Source organism: Diabrotica undecimpunctata, chromosome 1 (genome assembly GCF_040954645.1).
Source record: "Diabrotica undecimpunctata isolate CICGRU chromosome 1, icDiaUnde3, whole genome shotgun sequence".
Lineage (NCBI taxonomy): Eukaryota > Metazoa > Arthropoda > Insecta > Coleoptera > Chrysomelidae > Diabrotica > Diabrotica undecimpunctata.
In genome coordinates, this window is record NC_092803.1 from 191,341,111 (window position 1) to 191,359,862 (window position 18,752).

Here is an 18,752-nt window from a genome sequence, read left to right on the forward strand (position 1 = left end):
CTATAAAACTTACAAATGTTACTGGGCTATAAGCTGTGGCAAATAAAAAATTACCTCTTTAAATAATGAAAGCAATTATTATTATTAAAATAAAGTCTGTCTTTCCTTTGAAATTAAACACAAAAAGTTACCTGGATTTTCACTAAACTACTTTAAATTTTCTGTAATCTGGACTTCACTGGAATTTCTAGGGGTAGAACTAGGCTTCACTGGAATTTCTGGAGGTAGAAACTGACTTAAACTCTCTGCGTAACGAACACACGAACAAATTCATCTCCAAACTGCCAAAAAGCCTGGGATGACAACCAGGAAAAAACAAAACGAGGATGGAAACAACGATTCTTCCAAACGTCACTTAAACTGCAACTACACATTGAACACGTCAAACTGCTACTATTAACTTTACACATTTTTCATAAAAAAAGGACGAACGACTAAGATATTATAAATTCGATGAAAAATTTGGACATAACGCTACAAGCAGTTGTCAACGCTGACAACGCCTCAGCAAGATTTATCTAATTATTTTTCCGGCAAAACCTTCTCAGCCTCTAAATGGATGTTTATTTCAAACGCAGTATCGAGCGGCTTTCGATCAAAGAAAAATATCGAAGAATTACGCGTCCGTGGTATAAGCAAACTCTAAAAATGTTGAATTAATATAAATTAACTCTAAAAATAGTTGAATGGATATTAAATTGTGCAAAGATGGGGTTTGCAAATTGATAAAGACGGGTTATTGAATTCGGTACAAAAACTTGTTCGAGAGTCAAATATTAAAACTCCTTTTGTCAACGATCTTCCAGCCAAAAAATGGTATTACAGCTTCCTTAACAGGTACAAGCAACTGTCCCAGAAGAAAGCAGAATACATTCACGGTGGTAGAGGCGCAGTAACTGAAGAGAAAATACGTAAATGGTTCGACGAGGTTCGTATGAATTTAAGCGATATGAGTGCTATCAGTGTTTTAGATCATCCAAAAAGGATTTACAATATAGATAAAACATGTTTTTGTTAAGCCCCAAAAAGTGGTACTGTAATTGGACAGCGAGGAAAAAACATCTATGATGAACGAACCTCATCAGATAAGGAAAATGTAACTACGCTTTTCACGGTAAATGCAGAAGGAAAATTCGCTCCTCCTTTGAAACTTTTTAAATATGACCGGAATCCGTCTGCTGTATCTAAAGCAGCTCCTAAAAGTTGCGGATTAGGGAAAAGTGAAAGAGACAGGATGACTGCAGAATGTTTTGTTTAAATATTTTTCAAACATTTTTGTATCCTACCTAAAAGAGTCTCAAATAGAGTTCCCCGTTCTTGTCCTTTTAGATGGACATAAATCCCATCTTACCCTATATTTAAGTAAATTTTGCAGACAAAATCAAATAATTTTAATAGCATTGCCCCCTAATGGTACTCATATCCTCCAGCCTTTAGAAGTCTCTGTGTTTGGGCCTATAAAACAAAAGTGGAAACATGTTGTTCGAAAACATAAGATAGAAAACAATAGTCAAGATATTACTAAATCATTTTTACCTATGGCACTGGCTCAGTTGATTGATGATCCAAAAATGACCTCAATATAATATCGGGATTTAAAGCTACAGGTCTGTACCCTTTTTCGGAAAATAATTGAGAAAACCCGATATGTTTCAAACTAAAGATATTAACACTAAAGCCACAGTTTTCCTTAAATATTTAGAATCAAAAATTGATGTGGTTCTCCTGGACCAATTTAAGAGAACAAAAAGAAGAGACCATGAATGAGAAGGTAATGTTGAAGATAAATTGCTGTACAATATTTTGTTTCAAACAGCAAACCAAGTAGAAATTCAACCAACCGAAAGTAGAGATCCAGTTCTGGCGAGAGAAGATCCAGAACCTGATAATAATGCTCTGAAAATAATGCTTCCAAACATATGTCCCCTGGTACCTACTACAAATGATAATATGATAAATGATGTGTTTTCGGAATCTTCCAATTCTGATTATTTAGGCGATCAAGTTCCGACCACATCGACTGCTAGCAATATTGTGATGGATAGCAGTTTTCGCCCAGATAAGGTAGAAGAAGTCAAACGTAATATTTTTTTTGCACAAAAACCGATTTCTTCAACAGTATTTTACAATGTGCTTCCGTAACCTCAATAAAAGGAACCGGACTCAAAGAAAAAAAGGAAGGAAAAAAGAATACACACCAAGTGTTGTCACATCTGATAAGTGGGTGGAACGATGAAGAATGAAGAATATCATCAAGAATGCGAGAAACTTAAAAATGATAAAGAAAAACAAAAGCACGAAAGGAAACAGGCTCGAGACCATAACAAACAGATGAAGGCACAGAAAAAAGTCGAAAAAATGGAACAAAAGACTACAAAACGACGAAACCTAAAAAACACGATTTGGATTTAGAAATATTCAAATGTACGATACCGATGATCTCAAATTGGGAGACTTTGTGCTTGCCAGATTTAAGCAACTGGCTAAAAGATTGACGACAACATATAAATATGTTGCCAAAATTATAGATGTCCTTTCATCAGAAGAGTATGTTTCAAAAGTGCTAATAAAGAGAAAACTGTGTTTGTCCTATAGAAGATGACGTAAAGAAAATTTAAGACTATTTTTCCAGGACAATTAGACATTTATGAACAAATATGAAATCATAAGTACTATTTATAAAAGTTTTAATTATTATTTTCAATACTTTTTATTTATTTGTGTTGTAGCATTTGAAAATCCCCTCGTATATTTATTAAATTGAAATCCCCTCATATATGAATTATAATAACGAAGAATTTTTTCAATGTTTCTTAGTTCGTATCTTTCAATTTAAGACCCAAATATTATTTCGTTCTTTTCACGTCGCCAAGTCGATAACAAATCATTTTATTGTTTGTTTATGTCACAGGCGCAAATTCTTCGATATTTCTTTGTTCAAACCGCCCGATATTGCGTTTTCAAATTAATAATTTACGTCTTAATTTCCGTTGTGTTTTGTTTATACCCAAAGTGCTTTGTTTATTCCAACTTATGCGATCAATTTTTAAAAATTTCGTCACTCTCAGTAGAGCCGCTGTCAGAGGCAGTGGTTTCGGTGTTGGTCCAAATTTTCATCTAGTTCGTAATGGTTTTTCCTTATTGTTTTTTTTTATCGGAATTAGTGAAGTTTTTTAGTATGTAGCAGTTCAATGTGTAGTTACAGAGGTCAGTCAATTTGTTTAAAATAAATGGAATTTTACTCTTATGTAATATGTCAGATTTAGAAGAGTAACCACTTGTTTCGATGTTCTAAAGATTTGTGTGAACATCTGAAAAGTAAATAAGATGGTTCCCGTTTACAAGATATACATAAGTACCCCCTTCAACCTCGCTTTGTTCCTGTTCTGTTCCTGGAGCAGTTTTCTATTTGAATGTGCCAGTTTCAACATCAAATAGATCCAGTTTTTCTTCGATCGTGTCCAGATAGTTCCCAAAAATATTAGTAATGTCCAGTATCCCGTTTAATCCTCAGAAGTTTCAGTGCAAAATTTTATGTGAATTAAAGGTAACATTTTGTGTTTAATTTCTATAGTAAAATAGACCTTTTCTTTTAAATAACAGTAATTGCTTTCATAACAATTTAAATAAGATAATATGTATTTTATATTGTAAATCAAGGCGTGGTTATGCTGTCAATCGATTTGTTCTTTGTCATCAAAATTGAATGTTGACATATGACAGCTAGCTTTAATTTGTTTTGTTGTGACATATTTTTGTTTTTGTAGAAAAGGTTAAACCTGTAAGTTGACACATGTAAGTTTTTTTTTGTATTTTTGTATTTTGCGACTATTGTTGTAACATTTTTGCACTGTCTATTTTGTAACTGTTTGTGGTGACAGCAATAAATGTTAAATTTTGTTTCTTAACGTTTTGTTTATTTGTTTTAACTAACCCTTTTATGAGTTTAATTTGAAAAAGATATGTTTTGCATTTCTGATAATTATTTCGAAAGTTACAACTAGCTGTTGTAATGGTTATAATTAGGCACCTCGAAGTGGCGCTCTTTCTAAATTACTGGAGGTGTTTCCTGTTTCTTTTTGTTTTATTTGTCCCAAGAGATTTATAACCCTTTGTTTCATATTTTTGTAGTTGCCCAATCCAGACCCCATACCATTTACTTATCCACGACCCCAGCTCTCCTAACAAACCCTGAGTGCCGTTCGCACAAGTAACGATTATTTTGCTTCCCCTATCTTCGCCCCTATAATTTCTGCCCCAAATTTTCAACCCCATAATCTTACCCTATGGTATCTTCGTTACAGTGTTACCATAAATTTATTTTATTTTATCTATTTTTGTAGTTCAATAAATATTTAAACATAAATATCAACTTGTATCTCTATTTTTAACTAGTTCTTGGGTGGCCTAAAGTAGGGAAAGTGTATAGCCAAAAGTAGAAACACATGGCCAAAAGTAGGGATTTTTGTTGTTCAAAATATAAAAGATTATAATAATTTCATTATAAATTGAATCTTTATGATCAGTTGATCTCCTAGTAGAGCAGATTCGAAAGGAAAAATGGCTTGAGCGGAAAGATTTTATTCAAATCCTACATGTTTCTCAATAGAAAAATGATAAAGAAAGTTCTTAAAGTGGAGATAAGTGGTGCCTCTACCCTAACACAAATAATTGAATACTACTCACGTGGCATAGCCGTTAGCAAATTTTAATGATTCCTTTATACAGTATATTATTAAAATATACCCACTATTTATGTTTAATAAATCTTTATTGTTTACCTCTCTTAATTATAGCTCATGCTGCTTTTCGTATTACCTCAAAAACGAGATCAAATTACTCAGAAAGTAATTCGGAAGTGATTCCACTAGAAAGTTAGTTTAAGGTAGGAGAAGAAGAACAATGCTACCCGTATCCTCCTCCTCGAGCTCGTAAAACCGGGACTGTAAGCAGTAAAATAAATTGATTGTTGGCGTTAGTTTATCACTTGTTCTAATCTTATTGATTCCAGAAGATCGTGGAGAGCTCAGGCGCCCGGGGGGTTAATAAACTAAACGTGATACAAGAAGGTGATATGAGTATTCCAGCTAGGGGGCGTTTATGCAAATGACTCGGAATTTGTCTTCTCTCTCGCTTTGCCGAACTTAATTTTCGCTCCATTGTACCCGAAAATTTATTGCCAGCAATAGAAAATGTGTTTCAGTTGTCAGTTTCGCCATGATCGAACTGATTTCGAACAAGGAGTTATTACGTAACAATTGGGGGAGTACGAACCCTTCGTCCTTTCCTAGGAAAGTGACTAAATTGGCGTCGTTTTAGAAACTGGCAACAAAAGACAGCTATTGAGGTAATTTAGGGTGTATTTGTTTGGATGATTTTACTATAAATTGTATAAAATATATTAAGAGAAATAACTAATTGATGTGACTAAAAATAAAAGGACATTGTCAGGGTTCAAAATATTTATAAAAAAAAACAAGAATTAGGATAATACATGTTAACAAAAACACAAACAAAATAATAGATAACAGAAGAATAAATAGGGAAATACCAAGTGGGATTTAGGGATAAAATATTGTTTACTGAATGTACCAAAGTATATAAAATATACGGAAAAATCTACACAAAGGCATCTATTATAGAAATCTCTAAACGGACTTACAGTGAATATGATACATCATTTGATTGTTAACTAAAGACGACATAAGCAAAGATCGAGAACCATCTTCTAATCTCAGTACTGTTCCAACTTTAGGCTGCTGGTTTTTTTAACTCGTTCAAACGACCGAACTTCTTATAAAATACAGCTGAGATTCCTTTAGTCATCTCAAGATCTTGGGCAACACAGTGGGCTAGAGAGACGTTATGCGGAACACTAAAAAGGTCCTGCTGAACTTCTGTCGTCACGCCGAATCTAGCACTCTTTCTGTCTGCGTAATTTGACATAAATTCATTAAAGCTTGGTCGCCGGTCATCTTTGATCTCATGTTGAACGGTTCATGCTTCTTCTGTTTCATTTGAGCCAGCATATGGTGCAAGACGATTTATGTGAACTACTTTTGGTTTACCTTTCGGCAACGGATTACTTCTTAATTCGGTATATTACGTCATTTATTCTCTTTTTAATTTCATACGGACCTTCCCATTGTCTTTGCAGTTTAGGAGACAAGCCTCGACGACGTTGTGGATTATAAAGTCAAACAAGATCACCTACTTCATAGCTTTCATTCTTGCACCGAGAATCATATTGATCTTTCATTCTGTCACTAGCTAACTGGATGTGTTGTCGAGCAAGTTCATGAATGTTGTTCATTCTTAACTTCAGGTGGTGGACATAATCTTCGTTCGCAACATGTTCTTCGGAAGGTCTGCAGCCAAACTCTAGGTCGCAGGGCAAACGAACTTCACGACCTAACATCAGGCAAGTTGGAGTCTGGCCTGTAGTTTCATTCACGGCCGAGCGGTAGGCCATTAGGAATAAATGCATGTGCTGGTCCCAATCTCTTTGATGTTCTGATACAACTTTGGACAGGTGTTTACCCATCGTTCGGTTCACCCTCTCGACCATTCCATCTGATTGAGGATGCAGGTGTGTCGTTCTGATCTTATTGACACCAATTAATTTACAAACGTTTTGGAAAAGGGTTGACTCGAAGTTTCGCCCTTGGCCGGAGTGGATCTCCAAGGGGACACCAAACCGGCTGAAGAATTCTTTAACAAGTACCTCTGCAACGGTAGCAGCTTCTTGATTTGGTACCGCATAGGCCTCAGTCCATTTCGTAAAATAATCCATGGCTACCAGGATGTATTTATTTCCATCATTCGTCTCTGGAAGTGGACCTGCAATATCGATTGCTACTCGTTCCATAGGACTACCAACATTGTACTGTTTTTTTATTCCAAAAAATTTTTAGTAAAAGGTATAAATAAAATACCTAAACGGGCTATATCACAAATACAGAACGTTTTCGGAATGTAAATTCCATCATCAGTGTAACAAAGTGCACATGCTATGAGCCACCAAAATATATGGGTGAAAATCCTTTAAATGTTATAAATTTACAAATATGTTACATTATATACTATTAAAAATTAAGATGTTTAAGAATTGGTAACATGGCAACGTATGGTTCTACATCGGTTACTTGATCCTAAGACAAAGTGTCTTCGAGGACCTGTTGATAACAATTGGTATCAGAGACTCATACGATGAGTCTCTGATGAACATACTACATAAAAAATTTCAACAATTTGGCATATTTCACAAAGACTTAATTGATGAAGCGTTGATAAAGTATTTTGGGCATCACTCATCTAAACAGTTCATAAAGGAGAAGCCAGTAAGATTTGGGTACAAGGACTGGATGCTTTGTAGTTCAACTGGTTATTGCTACAATTTTGGCACATATTGTGGAGCATCAGTGGATAAATCAAAAGTCGCGGCGTTGTCTTTAGGATCACAAGTTGTTCTAAAAATGCTTGATGTCGTTGATGTGCCTACTGACCACGAAGTATTTTTTGAAAATTATTTTACTAGTTACAATTCGATAGAAACTTTAGAAGAGAATGGCTTTAGGGGGCAACAGGCACAGCAAGAAAAAATCGTATAGAAAAATGTCCTTTGTTACCTTCCGCTGTAATGAAAAAGAAGAGTCGTGGATATTTCGAATATCGCTTTGACAAAACAAGTCTACTATTTTTTGTAAAATGGAGGTACCACAATGTGGTCACAATGGCATCAAATTACGATAGTATTGAACCACTTTCAAAAGTGAATCGTTGGTGTGCTGCTGCCAAACGAAGAATTGATGTACCCCAACCAAAACTTTTCTCATCATACAATGCTTCAATGGTATGCGCGTCAATATACAAGGTAAAAAATGGTGGTGACCCATTTTTACCCACATGCTTAACTCAGCTCTTGTTAACTCGTGGAGGTTACAAATATTTGCGAAAATAAAGAAATGGATCTTTTGGCTTTTCAACGAGATGTAGTACGTCATTATTTAAGAAGTTTTGGGAAATCTACTTATTCTAGAAAACGACTAGCAGGATCTGTACCAATTAGTCTAAAAATGGATGGAAGCGGTCATTTTCCAAAGAAAATAGACAAACAACTTCGATGTCGCTTATGCCATCACAGAGTACGTTGGATTTATATAAAGTGTGAAGTTACTCTGTGTATTGAACGTGATTGTTTTGTACAATTTCATACTAGTTAGATAATAATACAGGATATGTATGTATGTACAGCGTTAACAGGCCTTTTAGGCCCATTGCTGGATGGATAATTTCCATCGTTTTCTATTCTTAGCTAACAGCTTCCAATCTCTGATTCCCATCTCTCTGACATCTTCCATCACTGCATCTCTCCATTTCTTTCTTGGTCTTCCTCTCTTTTTTTTGCCCTCAGGTACTCTCCAAGCAATATTCTTGACTAGTCTATTACCTTGCATTCTTTCTAGATGGCCGAGCCATTCTAGTCTACGTTTTTTCACCACATTTGTTATTGTAGGGTTAGCATACAACTGATACACTTCTGCATTAGTTCGTCTTCTCCATTCTCCTTCTACTACTTTTCCACCAAATATTCTGCGAAGTATCTTTCTTTCCCATGCTTCCAATGTGTTCTGTACGGTTTTGTTCATAGTCCATGTCTCGGCAGCGTATAGCATTGTGGGTCCAATTATAGTTTTGTATACTCTTATTTTTGTATTACGAGATATATCTTTGGCCTTAATTATTTTGCTCATGGCTCCAGCACACCTGTTGCTCTTGGTCAGTCTCAGGTTGATTTCAGTTTCTTCTTTACATGTCTGATCAATAAGAGTACCTAAGTACATATATTCATCCACCTTCTCGAATTCTACAACTGATCCATTCTCCACCTCCAATTTAAAGGATCCCGTGGTGCTTATTCCTTTTTTGCTCGAGATCTCCATGTACTTCGATTTATTAATATTAACTTTCAGTCCCATTTTAGAGCTTTCCCGAATCAGTCTTTTTGTTATATTTGATAGTTCTTTTCCATTTCTTGCAATGAGAACCACATCATCAGCGTATGCTAAGCATTGGTGCTCCTTGTATAAAATAGTACCGGACCTATTTATCCCACTAATCCTTACAATTTTTTCTAGAACTATATTGAATAGCAATGTAGATAACGGGTCTCCTTGGCGAACACCTTTTTTCACTTCGAATTCTTCTGAGACTGTACCGTTGCATCTCACAGCACAAATGGTTTGTCTAATTGTCATTTTTACCAATCTTATTATTTTTTCTGGCACTTGGAATTCTTTTAGTGTTTCTATTAACTTGTTTCTGTTTATTGTATCGTAGGCAGCTTTGTAATCAATAAAAAGTACTTGTGCTGAAATGTTGTATTCATAGCAATTGGTCAGGATTTGTTTTAGCATAAAAATTTGATCGGTTGTTGATCTTCCTTTCCGAAATCCTCCCTGGTATTCTCCTAGATTCTTCTCTATATATATTTCTAATCGTTTTTTAATTAGTATGGCGAGTACTTTATACATTACTTCTAATAAGGATATTCCTCTATAGTTTGTGCATTCAGTTCTATCTCCCTTTTTGTGTATAGGAATTATAATCGACTTATTCCATTCTTGAGGCATTTCTTCGGCATCCCATACTTCTAGTATTAGCTCACCAAGTTTGTTTATTAAGACCTCTCCTCCATATTTTATGTTCTCTGCCACAATGCCGCTCTCCCCGGGACTTTTTTGGTTTTTCATATCTTTTATTATTTCTTCAATTTCTTCTCTTGTGGGCTTTGGTATTTCTTCTATTACTATTTGAGGTCTAGGAACATAACAATTTTCTTCAGTAGTCACTTCGTCATTTAGTATCTCTTCGAAATATTCTTATTCGTTCTTCCCTGGTACCCAGTTTTAATGTATTTTACTTCTTTATAAAAAATTTTTATTTCATTTTTCTTGTAATTTTCTTCAATGCGCTTAATTTTATTCTCCATATACTTTCGTTTCCGCTCCCTTAGGATTCTCTTTACTTTTTTTCGTTGTACGGCATACCTTTCTAGGTCGTCTTGTTTTTGCGAACGTAAACTTTTTAATCTCAAATCTGATCTTTTTTTTAACTCTGTTCTGCATTCGTCATTGAACCAGTGGTTTTTTCTAAATCTTTTTGCTCTTGGTATGTTCTTCGACGTAGCTTCCTTTATAGTGTTTGTCATTTTCAAGAACTTTTGTTGTATGTTACTCACAGTAGTACTATCTTGTTTAGCGTAGGTTTCTTGTATATCCTTGTGATAGTCCTGCTTTACCTCAAATTTTCGCAGTTTTTCAAAGTTAAATTTACGTTGCACTTTCTTTTTCCGTTTATGCCTTTTAATTATTGCTTCTCTCATATTAATTCTAACCAAAAAATGATCTGAGTCTACGTCAGCCCCTCTGCACGTTTTCACATTTGTTATTAAATTCGCAAACTTCTCTTGTATTAAGATGTGGTCTATTTGATTAGTTCCATTTGACCCCGGAATTTTCCACGTTCCTTTATATATATTTTTTCTCCTAAAATGGGTACTCATTATTTATATATATATCTTCTCTTCCGACCTTTGCATTGGCGTCGCCTATAATAATTTTAGTGTCTTGTCTGGGCATTTCTTCACACAATGACTCTAATTCTTCATAGAATTCATCTTTCACTTCTTCTTCTTTTTCTTCTGTTGGAGCATGTATATTTATCAACGATATCATGTTATTTTTTCCTTTAATTCTAATTGCACACATTCTGTCAGATTTTACTACGAATCGTTTTACCTGCTCCACGTCTTCATGTACCAGAAAACCCACTCCAAAATTCCTATTATTGCCTCCACTTGTATAAAACGTGTATGGGCCAATCTTTTCGACGTTGTTTCCAGTTAAATGTGTTTCCTGTAGTGCTAAGATGTGACTTTTTGCTAAAAATTAAATTTTTTTATGTCAAATAACAATAAATTGTTACTATTTAACCCAGATCCAACAAGGACATACTGTAATATCGAAAAAAATGTCGTGGGATTAAAAATCGCGGCTAACGCAACGGTGAGATTCAGTCGCGATTTCAAATTTTAACTACTACTGATCTCCCCTAAAGGGTAGAATAATAAAATTGGGAGTAGCTTGCCATGCCTTTTTTTTTCATCTAACCCGACTGTACTAAATATTTTGTTTAGCAATTTATACATAATAACTAAAGCTATCTCCTATACGTTTCTTGTGTTTGATATATTTTATAAATAAATTAATTAACATATCTTAAAACAATGTTACATTTTTATAATATATTTGATCGACATTTAATCGTTGCTAAAATTTGATCATGTCTGCAGTTGTAATAAGACAGTTAAAAGGATGGTACAATTTAATTGAAATTTTATCAACAACCAACTCTCCCTAAACAAAATTGGGGATTGAATAAGAGCAAGATACATTTCAAAAAATTCTCCTCATTAATTTTACACTCAATAGAATTTCAAATAGAGTCCGCGCTATTTATCTTAAATCTTTTTGCTTGACACCCATTGTCCTGTTTATATAGAGGTAAAGTCAAACGAAAAACAATAACGACCGAAACGCTTCGTAGCAAGCTGATGGTCTGCAATTGATTTCGGCACTGAGAAAATCGCCGAGAAAAGAGCTGAACTGTTGCCAAGATAAACCATTTTATTAGATAGACGGATCTCTCCGTGGCAGAAGAGAAAGAAAGCGAAGCTTTTAGAACACTTACGTTTGTAAAACAAAAACAACAAAGGAACAAACGTTTTATAAATTAGTCAGCGTTGGTGATGGCGATGGCGACGCTTAATGGATAATAAGGATGAAAAAATTAGACGTATTCATATCGGATGTATCTAAAAATAATTTAATCAATGGGATCTAAACGAATCAACAAATCGGCACATATAAGTATGATAGGAAAAACCAAGCAGTACTAAGGATTCTGAAATTTATAACTTGTAATAGGATTAAGTAATAAGATGGATAATAGTTTTTCTAAATAAGGAGCTAGTACTCCTTTTATCGAACTAGAACCAAAAGGCCATGTCTCGAAAGATGTCTGAACATGGGAAAGAGAACTCGTGAAGCATACTTGAGAATTTATTTCAGACCAATATGTTCATGTGCTATAAAAAATTGCAAAAATTGAAGCAGCAGATAATTGTTTGAACTCCATGGCCTCTAATTTTGGCGTCTGCTTTTTTTTTTTGTGGAGTCAAATGTGCTTTATTTTAGATGTTTTTTTAACAACTTTATAAGTTTTTTAACGTTTAAAAGAAATGTATTTTTCCACCAATGGGATCCCTCATTACTAGTGACCCATTATAAACTTCACCATAGCTCTGAGGATGGCTTTTTAAGCCGAAAGCGCTCAGATAGGAATTAAAAATTGTTTACATACTGTTCCAGAAATGAACATATTGTTTTTAAAATATAAAATAAAAATGTAATTCTTTAGACTTTTCTTATTGTAGAATAAGTAAAATAGTCACTTTATCAAGTTTGTTCGCGACACCCTGGCGTCTTAGCCTCTTAAATATTTTTTCACACCTAAATAAAAGGGGAGTAATCTTCACTTTTACGCATCAATTAGTGTTTTATCAGTTCGTTCTCACACAGCCCTTGAGGCATTGCATTTTTAAACACTCTCAATTCGTGTATAAAATATTTCTCTACGCCAAAATCGGGCATTTTTTTCATACACATTTTCTCTTTTACGTGTTATAAAGAAAGAATTTTTTGATATTGTATAGTACTCTACGGCCGTGTTGGGCCTCTCTAGTCTAAAAAGATTTAATTATAAATCGATAAACTTAAAGTGATTTTATTTCTCTGGAGCTATATTTGCTCATATTAAGAATCCTTATCCTTCAACGGTCACTGAAGAACCAAACCTATGGAGATACATCCATTCACAAGTCCTTTGAAGTAAGGCTTGGAATCAAAAGATTTCCAACCCTCGAGTGTAGGTAGCCAGTTATAAGGCTCCTAATCACATACTTCAAAAATACTTTTCTATGTGTCATAAGTGGGTACAAAATAATATCAGTCTTTTTCAATTGAATGATATGTGAATAAATATGTATTATTATAAAAAAATATGACACCCCGATGACAAAAATGACAGTAGACGAATCGACGGCAACAATCATAACAAAAGGTGAAAAAAAGCAGGGCAGTAGATAGATCGTATGAAACAAAATGATACAAAAAAAGTAGAGGTGATAGATTTCACGAAACAAAATGATCGATAAAAAAAGAAGAGTTGAAAAAATATTAATTGGCAGATCAGAATTCACCGCCATCTTTGTGTGCGTGGATTGTAACGTCAGAGTTGTGTAATTTATCGAAGGCAACAATCATAACAGGAGATGGAATAAAGAAGGGCAGTTGATATATCGTATGAAGCAAAAAGGTACATAGAAAAAAAGAAGAATTGATATATCTCAAGAAAGAATATAATGGTAAAAAAAAAAATTTTTTCTTTACAAATCTTTGTGTGCGTGGATTGTAACGTCAGAGTTGTGTAATTTATCGAAGGCAACAATCATAACAGCAGATGGAATAAAAAAGGGCAGTTGATATATCGTATGAAGCAAAAAGGTACATAGAAAAAAAGAAGAATTGATATATCTCAAGAAAGAATATAATGGTAAAAAAAAAAAATTTTTTTAAAATAATAATTGACAGATATCACCGCCATCTTTGTGTACGTGGTTTGTGACGTTAGAGTGGTACGGGAGGTACCCCAATGGACCAACTAGTCACTAAATAAAATCAGAAATATAGCAATAAAAGTAATACAAGGCGATTTACTACCAACCTCAATATTTAAGGTTATGATAAAACGAATAAATCTATCTATCTAATTAGCCTTCTTCGGTCCATCTTTGGACATAGGCCTCCCCAATCCTTTTCCATTCTTCTCTGTCTGTCGCTATAGTCATCCACCTAGAGCCCACGTGCTTCTTGATATCATGTGCCCATCTCATTTGGGGCCTTCCTCTGTTTCGTTTATATTCCCACGGTCTCCAACTTATAAGAATTTTGTTCCATCGGTCTTCTTTTTGTCTTATATTGTATCCTGCAAATCTCCATTTCAATTTTGCAACTTTTTGTCTAACATCCCTCACTTTTGTTTTCTCTCTTATCCAATCGTTTCTCTTTTGATCCATTAGTCTTATGTGCAACATTTGTCTTTCCATTGCTCTTTGGGTTTTTATGATTTTGTCCATGTTTGCTTTTGTAAATGTCCATGTTTGGGAACCATAAGTGAGAACAGGGAGTACGCATTGATTGTATACTTTGTATTATAAAACGAATAAAGAGAGCTACGAAATATTGGTGTCTCAACTTGTGGCCTATATTGATAGAAGCATAAAAACAGATGAACACGTTCTGGTGGAACTGACAGAACTGACTAGAAATATAAGAATTAACTTAAAGATAAAGCTTACTAAAAACATCAGACAAACTGAAAATCACAGCAAAATTCAGAGCAGCAATTAGATGAGTAATCCACATGTGGTGCTGAAACAACGAGCTTGACCCAGAAAGACGACGAAAGATAAAGGATCCTGGAAAATAAAAATCTATAGATAATGGTGAATTTAGAAAATTAATGGACCAAGTTGTCCATCGGTCAACCAATGTTAAGGGACTAACCACCAGTTATATGAAAAATAAATAAATAGTACGAAAATATCCAAATGTAGACCAGTTACAAGTAGACCAAATGAAATGTTCAAAATGAGATGGGAGGGCCATGTAATTGAGAACATTGAAAAGCTTAGACTGAGAGGTCTAAGACCGTATGCAGAAAGAAAAGAAAGGATTAAGATTGTAAAAAACGCAAAGTCACATAACCAAGTGTACAATCAATGTACAGTAAGCCAGTAAGCTACAATACAACTGATAAATAACAGACAACATCTAGGGAAAAAAATTGTAGAATAACAATCAACCAACTCATGGTAACGTACCATATACTGAGAATGAAATAAAACAGGAGAGACAAATGACAAATAAAAGGAAGCGATCAAGAAATATATGTATAGAAGAAGTTAAGATAAAATGAAGAGAAAGGGAGTCTTGGACAAGAATTAGAAGTGTATAAACAGCGGATAGAGGACACTGGCAATTGGGTATTTTATACCGTAAAAGTGTAACGAAATATTTTGCCTACCACATAGGGTATAATTATAGGGGTTTGAAAATTGGAACAGAAGTTACTGGGGTGGAGATAGGGCGAACAAAATAAACGATACTGTGCGAACGGCATTTGGAGAGCTGAGTCGTGGATAAGTGAATGGAAAGGGGTCGGATTGGGGCAACTACAAAAAAAATGAAACAAATGGATACTAACATAAATCTCCTGGACAAAAGGGCAAATAAAAATATCAAGACAGACCTCTAGCTATTTGAAATAAGGATGCCGCTTCGAAGAATCCTAATCTTGCTGAAAAAAGGAAAAAGTCTCTTCTTTCTTAAAATAAAGAACACAAACAGGGGTTAGGAGACTTTTCTAAAATAAACAAAATGGTTCAGAGAGATAAATAAAACATTTATTACTGTCTCAACATAAAATTCATAAAGAATATTTTAATAGCCACAAAAGTAAATATAAAAATAACAAAGAAAACTTACATGTGTGCTATTCGTTTACAAGGGAATTGCTACATAACTAACTAATGTTATTGAGCTATAAACTGTGGCAAATAAAAAATTATTACAAGTAAAGAATTATCTTTTTAAATAAAACTATTCATAAAGATTAACCTTTTTTAAAAACAAAACAAGCTAATGTCACAAAAATATGAATCTAGCTGTCATATGTCAACATTGAATTTAACAGAGAACAATTAAAATTATAGCATAGCCACACCCTAAGATTTACAATATCAATTATTAAAACCTTTTATTTTTATTATTTATTATTTAAATTATGAAAGCATTTGTTATTTTAATGATTATTTATTTTTTTGAACGTTTTAAAACAAAAAAGTTACCTTGGTTTCACAAAAAAAAACAATGCACTAGCACTTCTGGGGTTGGAAACTGGATTATTAAAATTTCCGTGACTGGAACAAAAAAACTACATCTCACACTGCAATAGGACTGACCATTTGAGGTTGAAGCTGGCATCGAACACAAAACTTGGAAATCTGCCTCTGAAAAGAACTGGAACAATGTGGACATATTTCAAATTTGTTTTAAACAACACAAATTTCTTAGGTGCTTAAAAAAATAAAAATAGTGGTCTCTTTTCTAAACTGACATATTACATAGAGTCTAGTCCACTATTTTCATCAAATTTTGCCGGTCTCTGCAAAACTACATAACGAAGTCTGTCTTCAATGGACCATCTTCCAAACCTAAACTTGAATTCATTCCCCTCTATATCGGCTGGGGCCAGTTTTGCGTCTTACCTCTCCACCGTATATACCACGGAATCAACCTAAAAATCTTGTTTTTAAACAGGCCTTAACTATCTCGCAAAGCGACCTTGAAACAAACTACTTTTAAATTCGTAGAAATAACACGTAGTATATTGATAATTTTAACGTCCTAGTTGTAACCGGAATTTGAAAATCTTTTCTTTTACCTCACGATGTAAACAGAGAATTTTGGGATTTGAATGTAAATAAAGGCAACAAGATTCATAGATAGCCCAGGAGTTATTAGAAAATTTTTATACTTGCATATTGATATTTTAAGTAATTTCAACATGCTACAAAAGATGAGTATAAAACCATTTATTGTATCTCGTAAAACAATTATTATATTTAGCAAATCTTTTTTTATAATATGTAGAGCTAAAAATCCTTAAATAAAAATATTGATAGAACTTACCAGTTCTAGTGCTTGTTCCTTAGGTGTCCTCATAAATTTGGCAAGCGATTGGATTTTCTGAGAAATGAAGAGTCTTTGGTCCCTAAGTAACATATACGTCTTTATCCAGATTTTCTTTTTATCGTCCCGGATCCAGACGTGGGAAAATATCACAGGGCACATACCGTCTTGGATCACCAAGTACTGAAACAAAATATATAGTTAGTATATATTGGCACTGATAAATTCCATATCTTACTCTGAAATGATTTGAAATTGTACATTAGGATTAATAAATGTTTTATTTTCTTGTAAAAAACTTCTAAGTATGGATAATAAGGGTCTATCTAAAATTAAATGGAAGTAATTCAAATATAACTAGACAGATAAAGTATAATGTTAGTTTTTCACATTTATTGTTCTTGTAATAAATAATAATTTAATTTTGGTAGTTTGCCTGTTACTAAACTTATTGACACAAAATACAATTCGTGTTCGGTAGGTAATTGAAGTATAAAATTACAGTATATGCATTCCAATGTTCCCTGTGCCAATACCCTAGGTTTAAAGATCCTTTAAACATTTTGGATATTAGCTCAACCCTATCTCTGGTAGCGACATCAATGAAAACACTGGAATCATTTGAGCTGTGGGTGTACAGAAGAATTCTGAAAATATCATGGACAGAACACGTCACAAACAAAGAGGTTCTGGGGAGGATGAACAAAGAAATGGAAATTTTAAATTCAATAAAAACAAGAAAATTAGAATATCTCGGACATATTACACGTGGAGAGAAATACACCTTGCTCCAACTGATTATGCAGGGAAATATCCAAGGAAAGAGAAGCATAGGGAGGCGTAGAATGTCATGGCTACGCAACCTGAGAGAGTGGTACGGATGTACATCAAATGAACTTTTCAGAGCAGCCGTCTCAGTCCGAATAGCTATGATGATTGCCGACCTCCGCGGCGGAGATGGCACTTGAAGAAGAAGATCTCTGGATACTAAATTTATTAGATATGGTTTTTTGTTGTTAATGATAAAAATAATACCTATCTAAAAACTTTATACATTTTTGAACGTTATTTTTTATATATTTAGATTTAGTGCAATTCCGTTATCTGTGATGGCAACAACGAATTGATTCACGGACCATTGTGTCCAGTCTGAACAAAGGTTTACATTGGGAAAAAAAAGTGTACCACTTTTATATGACGGGAAGTGTACGTCTAAAACTCCGTAGAAAAAAGTTTTAGAACAATGTTTGCGAAAAAATAGGGAAAATGGTCAAAAAATGGTGTAAGTGGCGAACTTTGAAAAATCGTATCTCGAATACTTTGAATTCCAAAGACTTCTGACACGTTCATTTTGAAGAGGAAGGATAGAAGATTTTTTTCTGTAAAGTAATGCCTATACCTAGGGCCGCGTGGAAAAGAGTTATGGAACAAAACAGAAAAATCACGTAACTTCGTGTTTTTTGCTTCGTTTTTTTGAATATACTGTGTTAAAAAAATTATTTTTTACTTTAAAATAGATATTTCGATATGATATTTAATTTTAACAACTTTTTTGTACATATATAATTACGAAAAGTGCATAGAATTTACCCAAATGCATAGTGACTAATTTCTCAAAAACGCACCCCTTTAAATGGTAGCACTCCGCGGTTTTTTCATATTTGGGGCCCATTGACCATACGAAACAATAAAACCCCTCTAACGTTGTACAGCTGCATTCCCCCAAGTACATAAGCAATAGCCTATTAATATAATATACTTTAAAATTCATAGTGAGTTTTGTTGAACATTATGTACACTTTTTTCTTTATATTATTGACAGAAATCAATTTTTTTTACATATTATTGACAAAAGTCTTGCATATTTATGCACATCTA

At 33.9% G+C, this 18,752-nt stretch overlaps 1 protein-coding gene across 3 annotated transcripts in view; it reads right to left on the reverse strand.

Annotated features, from left to right (window-relative positions):
• The window catches only part of LOC140432788 (growth factor receptor-bound protein 14-like), a 945,246-nt gene that overhangs the window by 659,410 nt on the left and 267,084 nt on the right, over positions 1-18,752 (reverse strand). For all 3 annotated transcript variants that reach the window (XM_072520900.1, XM_072520899.1, XM_072520898.1), the window contains exon 6: positions 16,875-17,057. In XM_072520900.1, the coding sequence (XP_072377001.1) occupies positions 16,875-17,057 (183 nt within the window). The remainder of the gene's footprint in view (positions 1-16,874; positions 17,058-18,752) is intronic.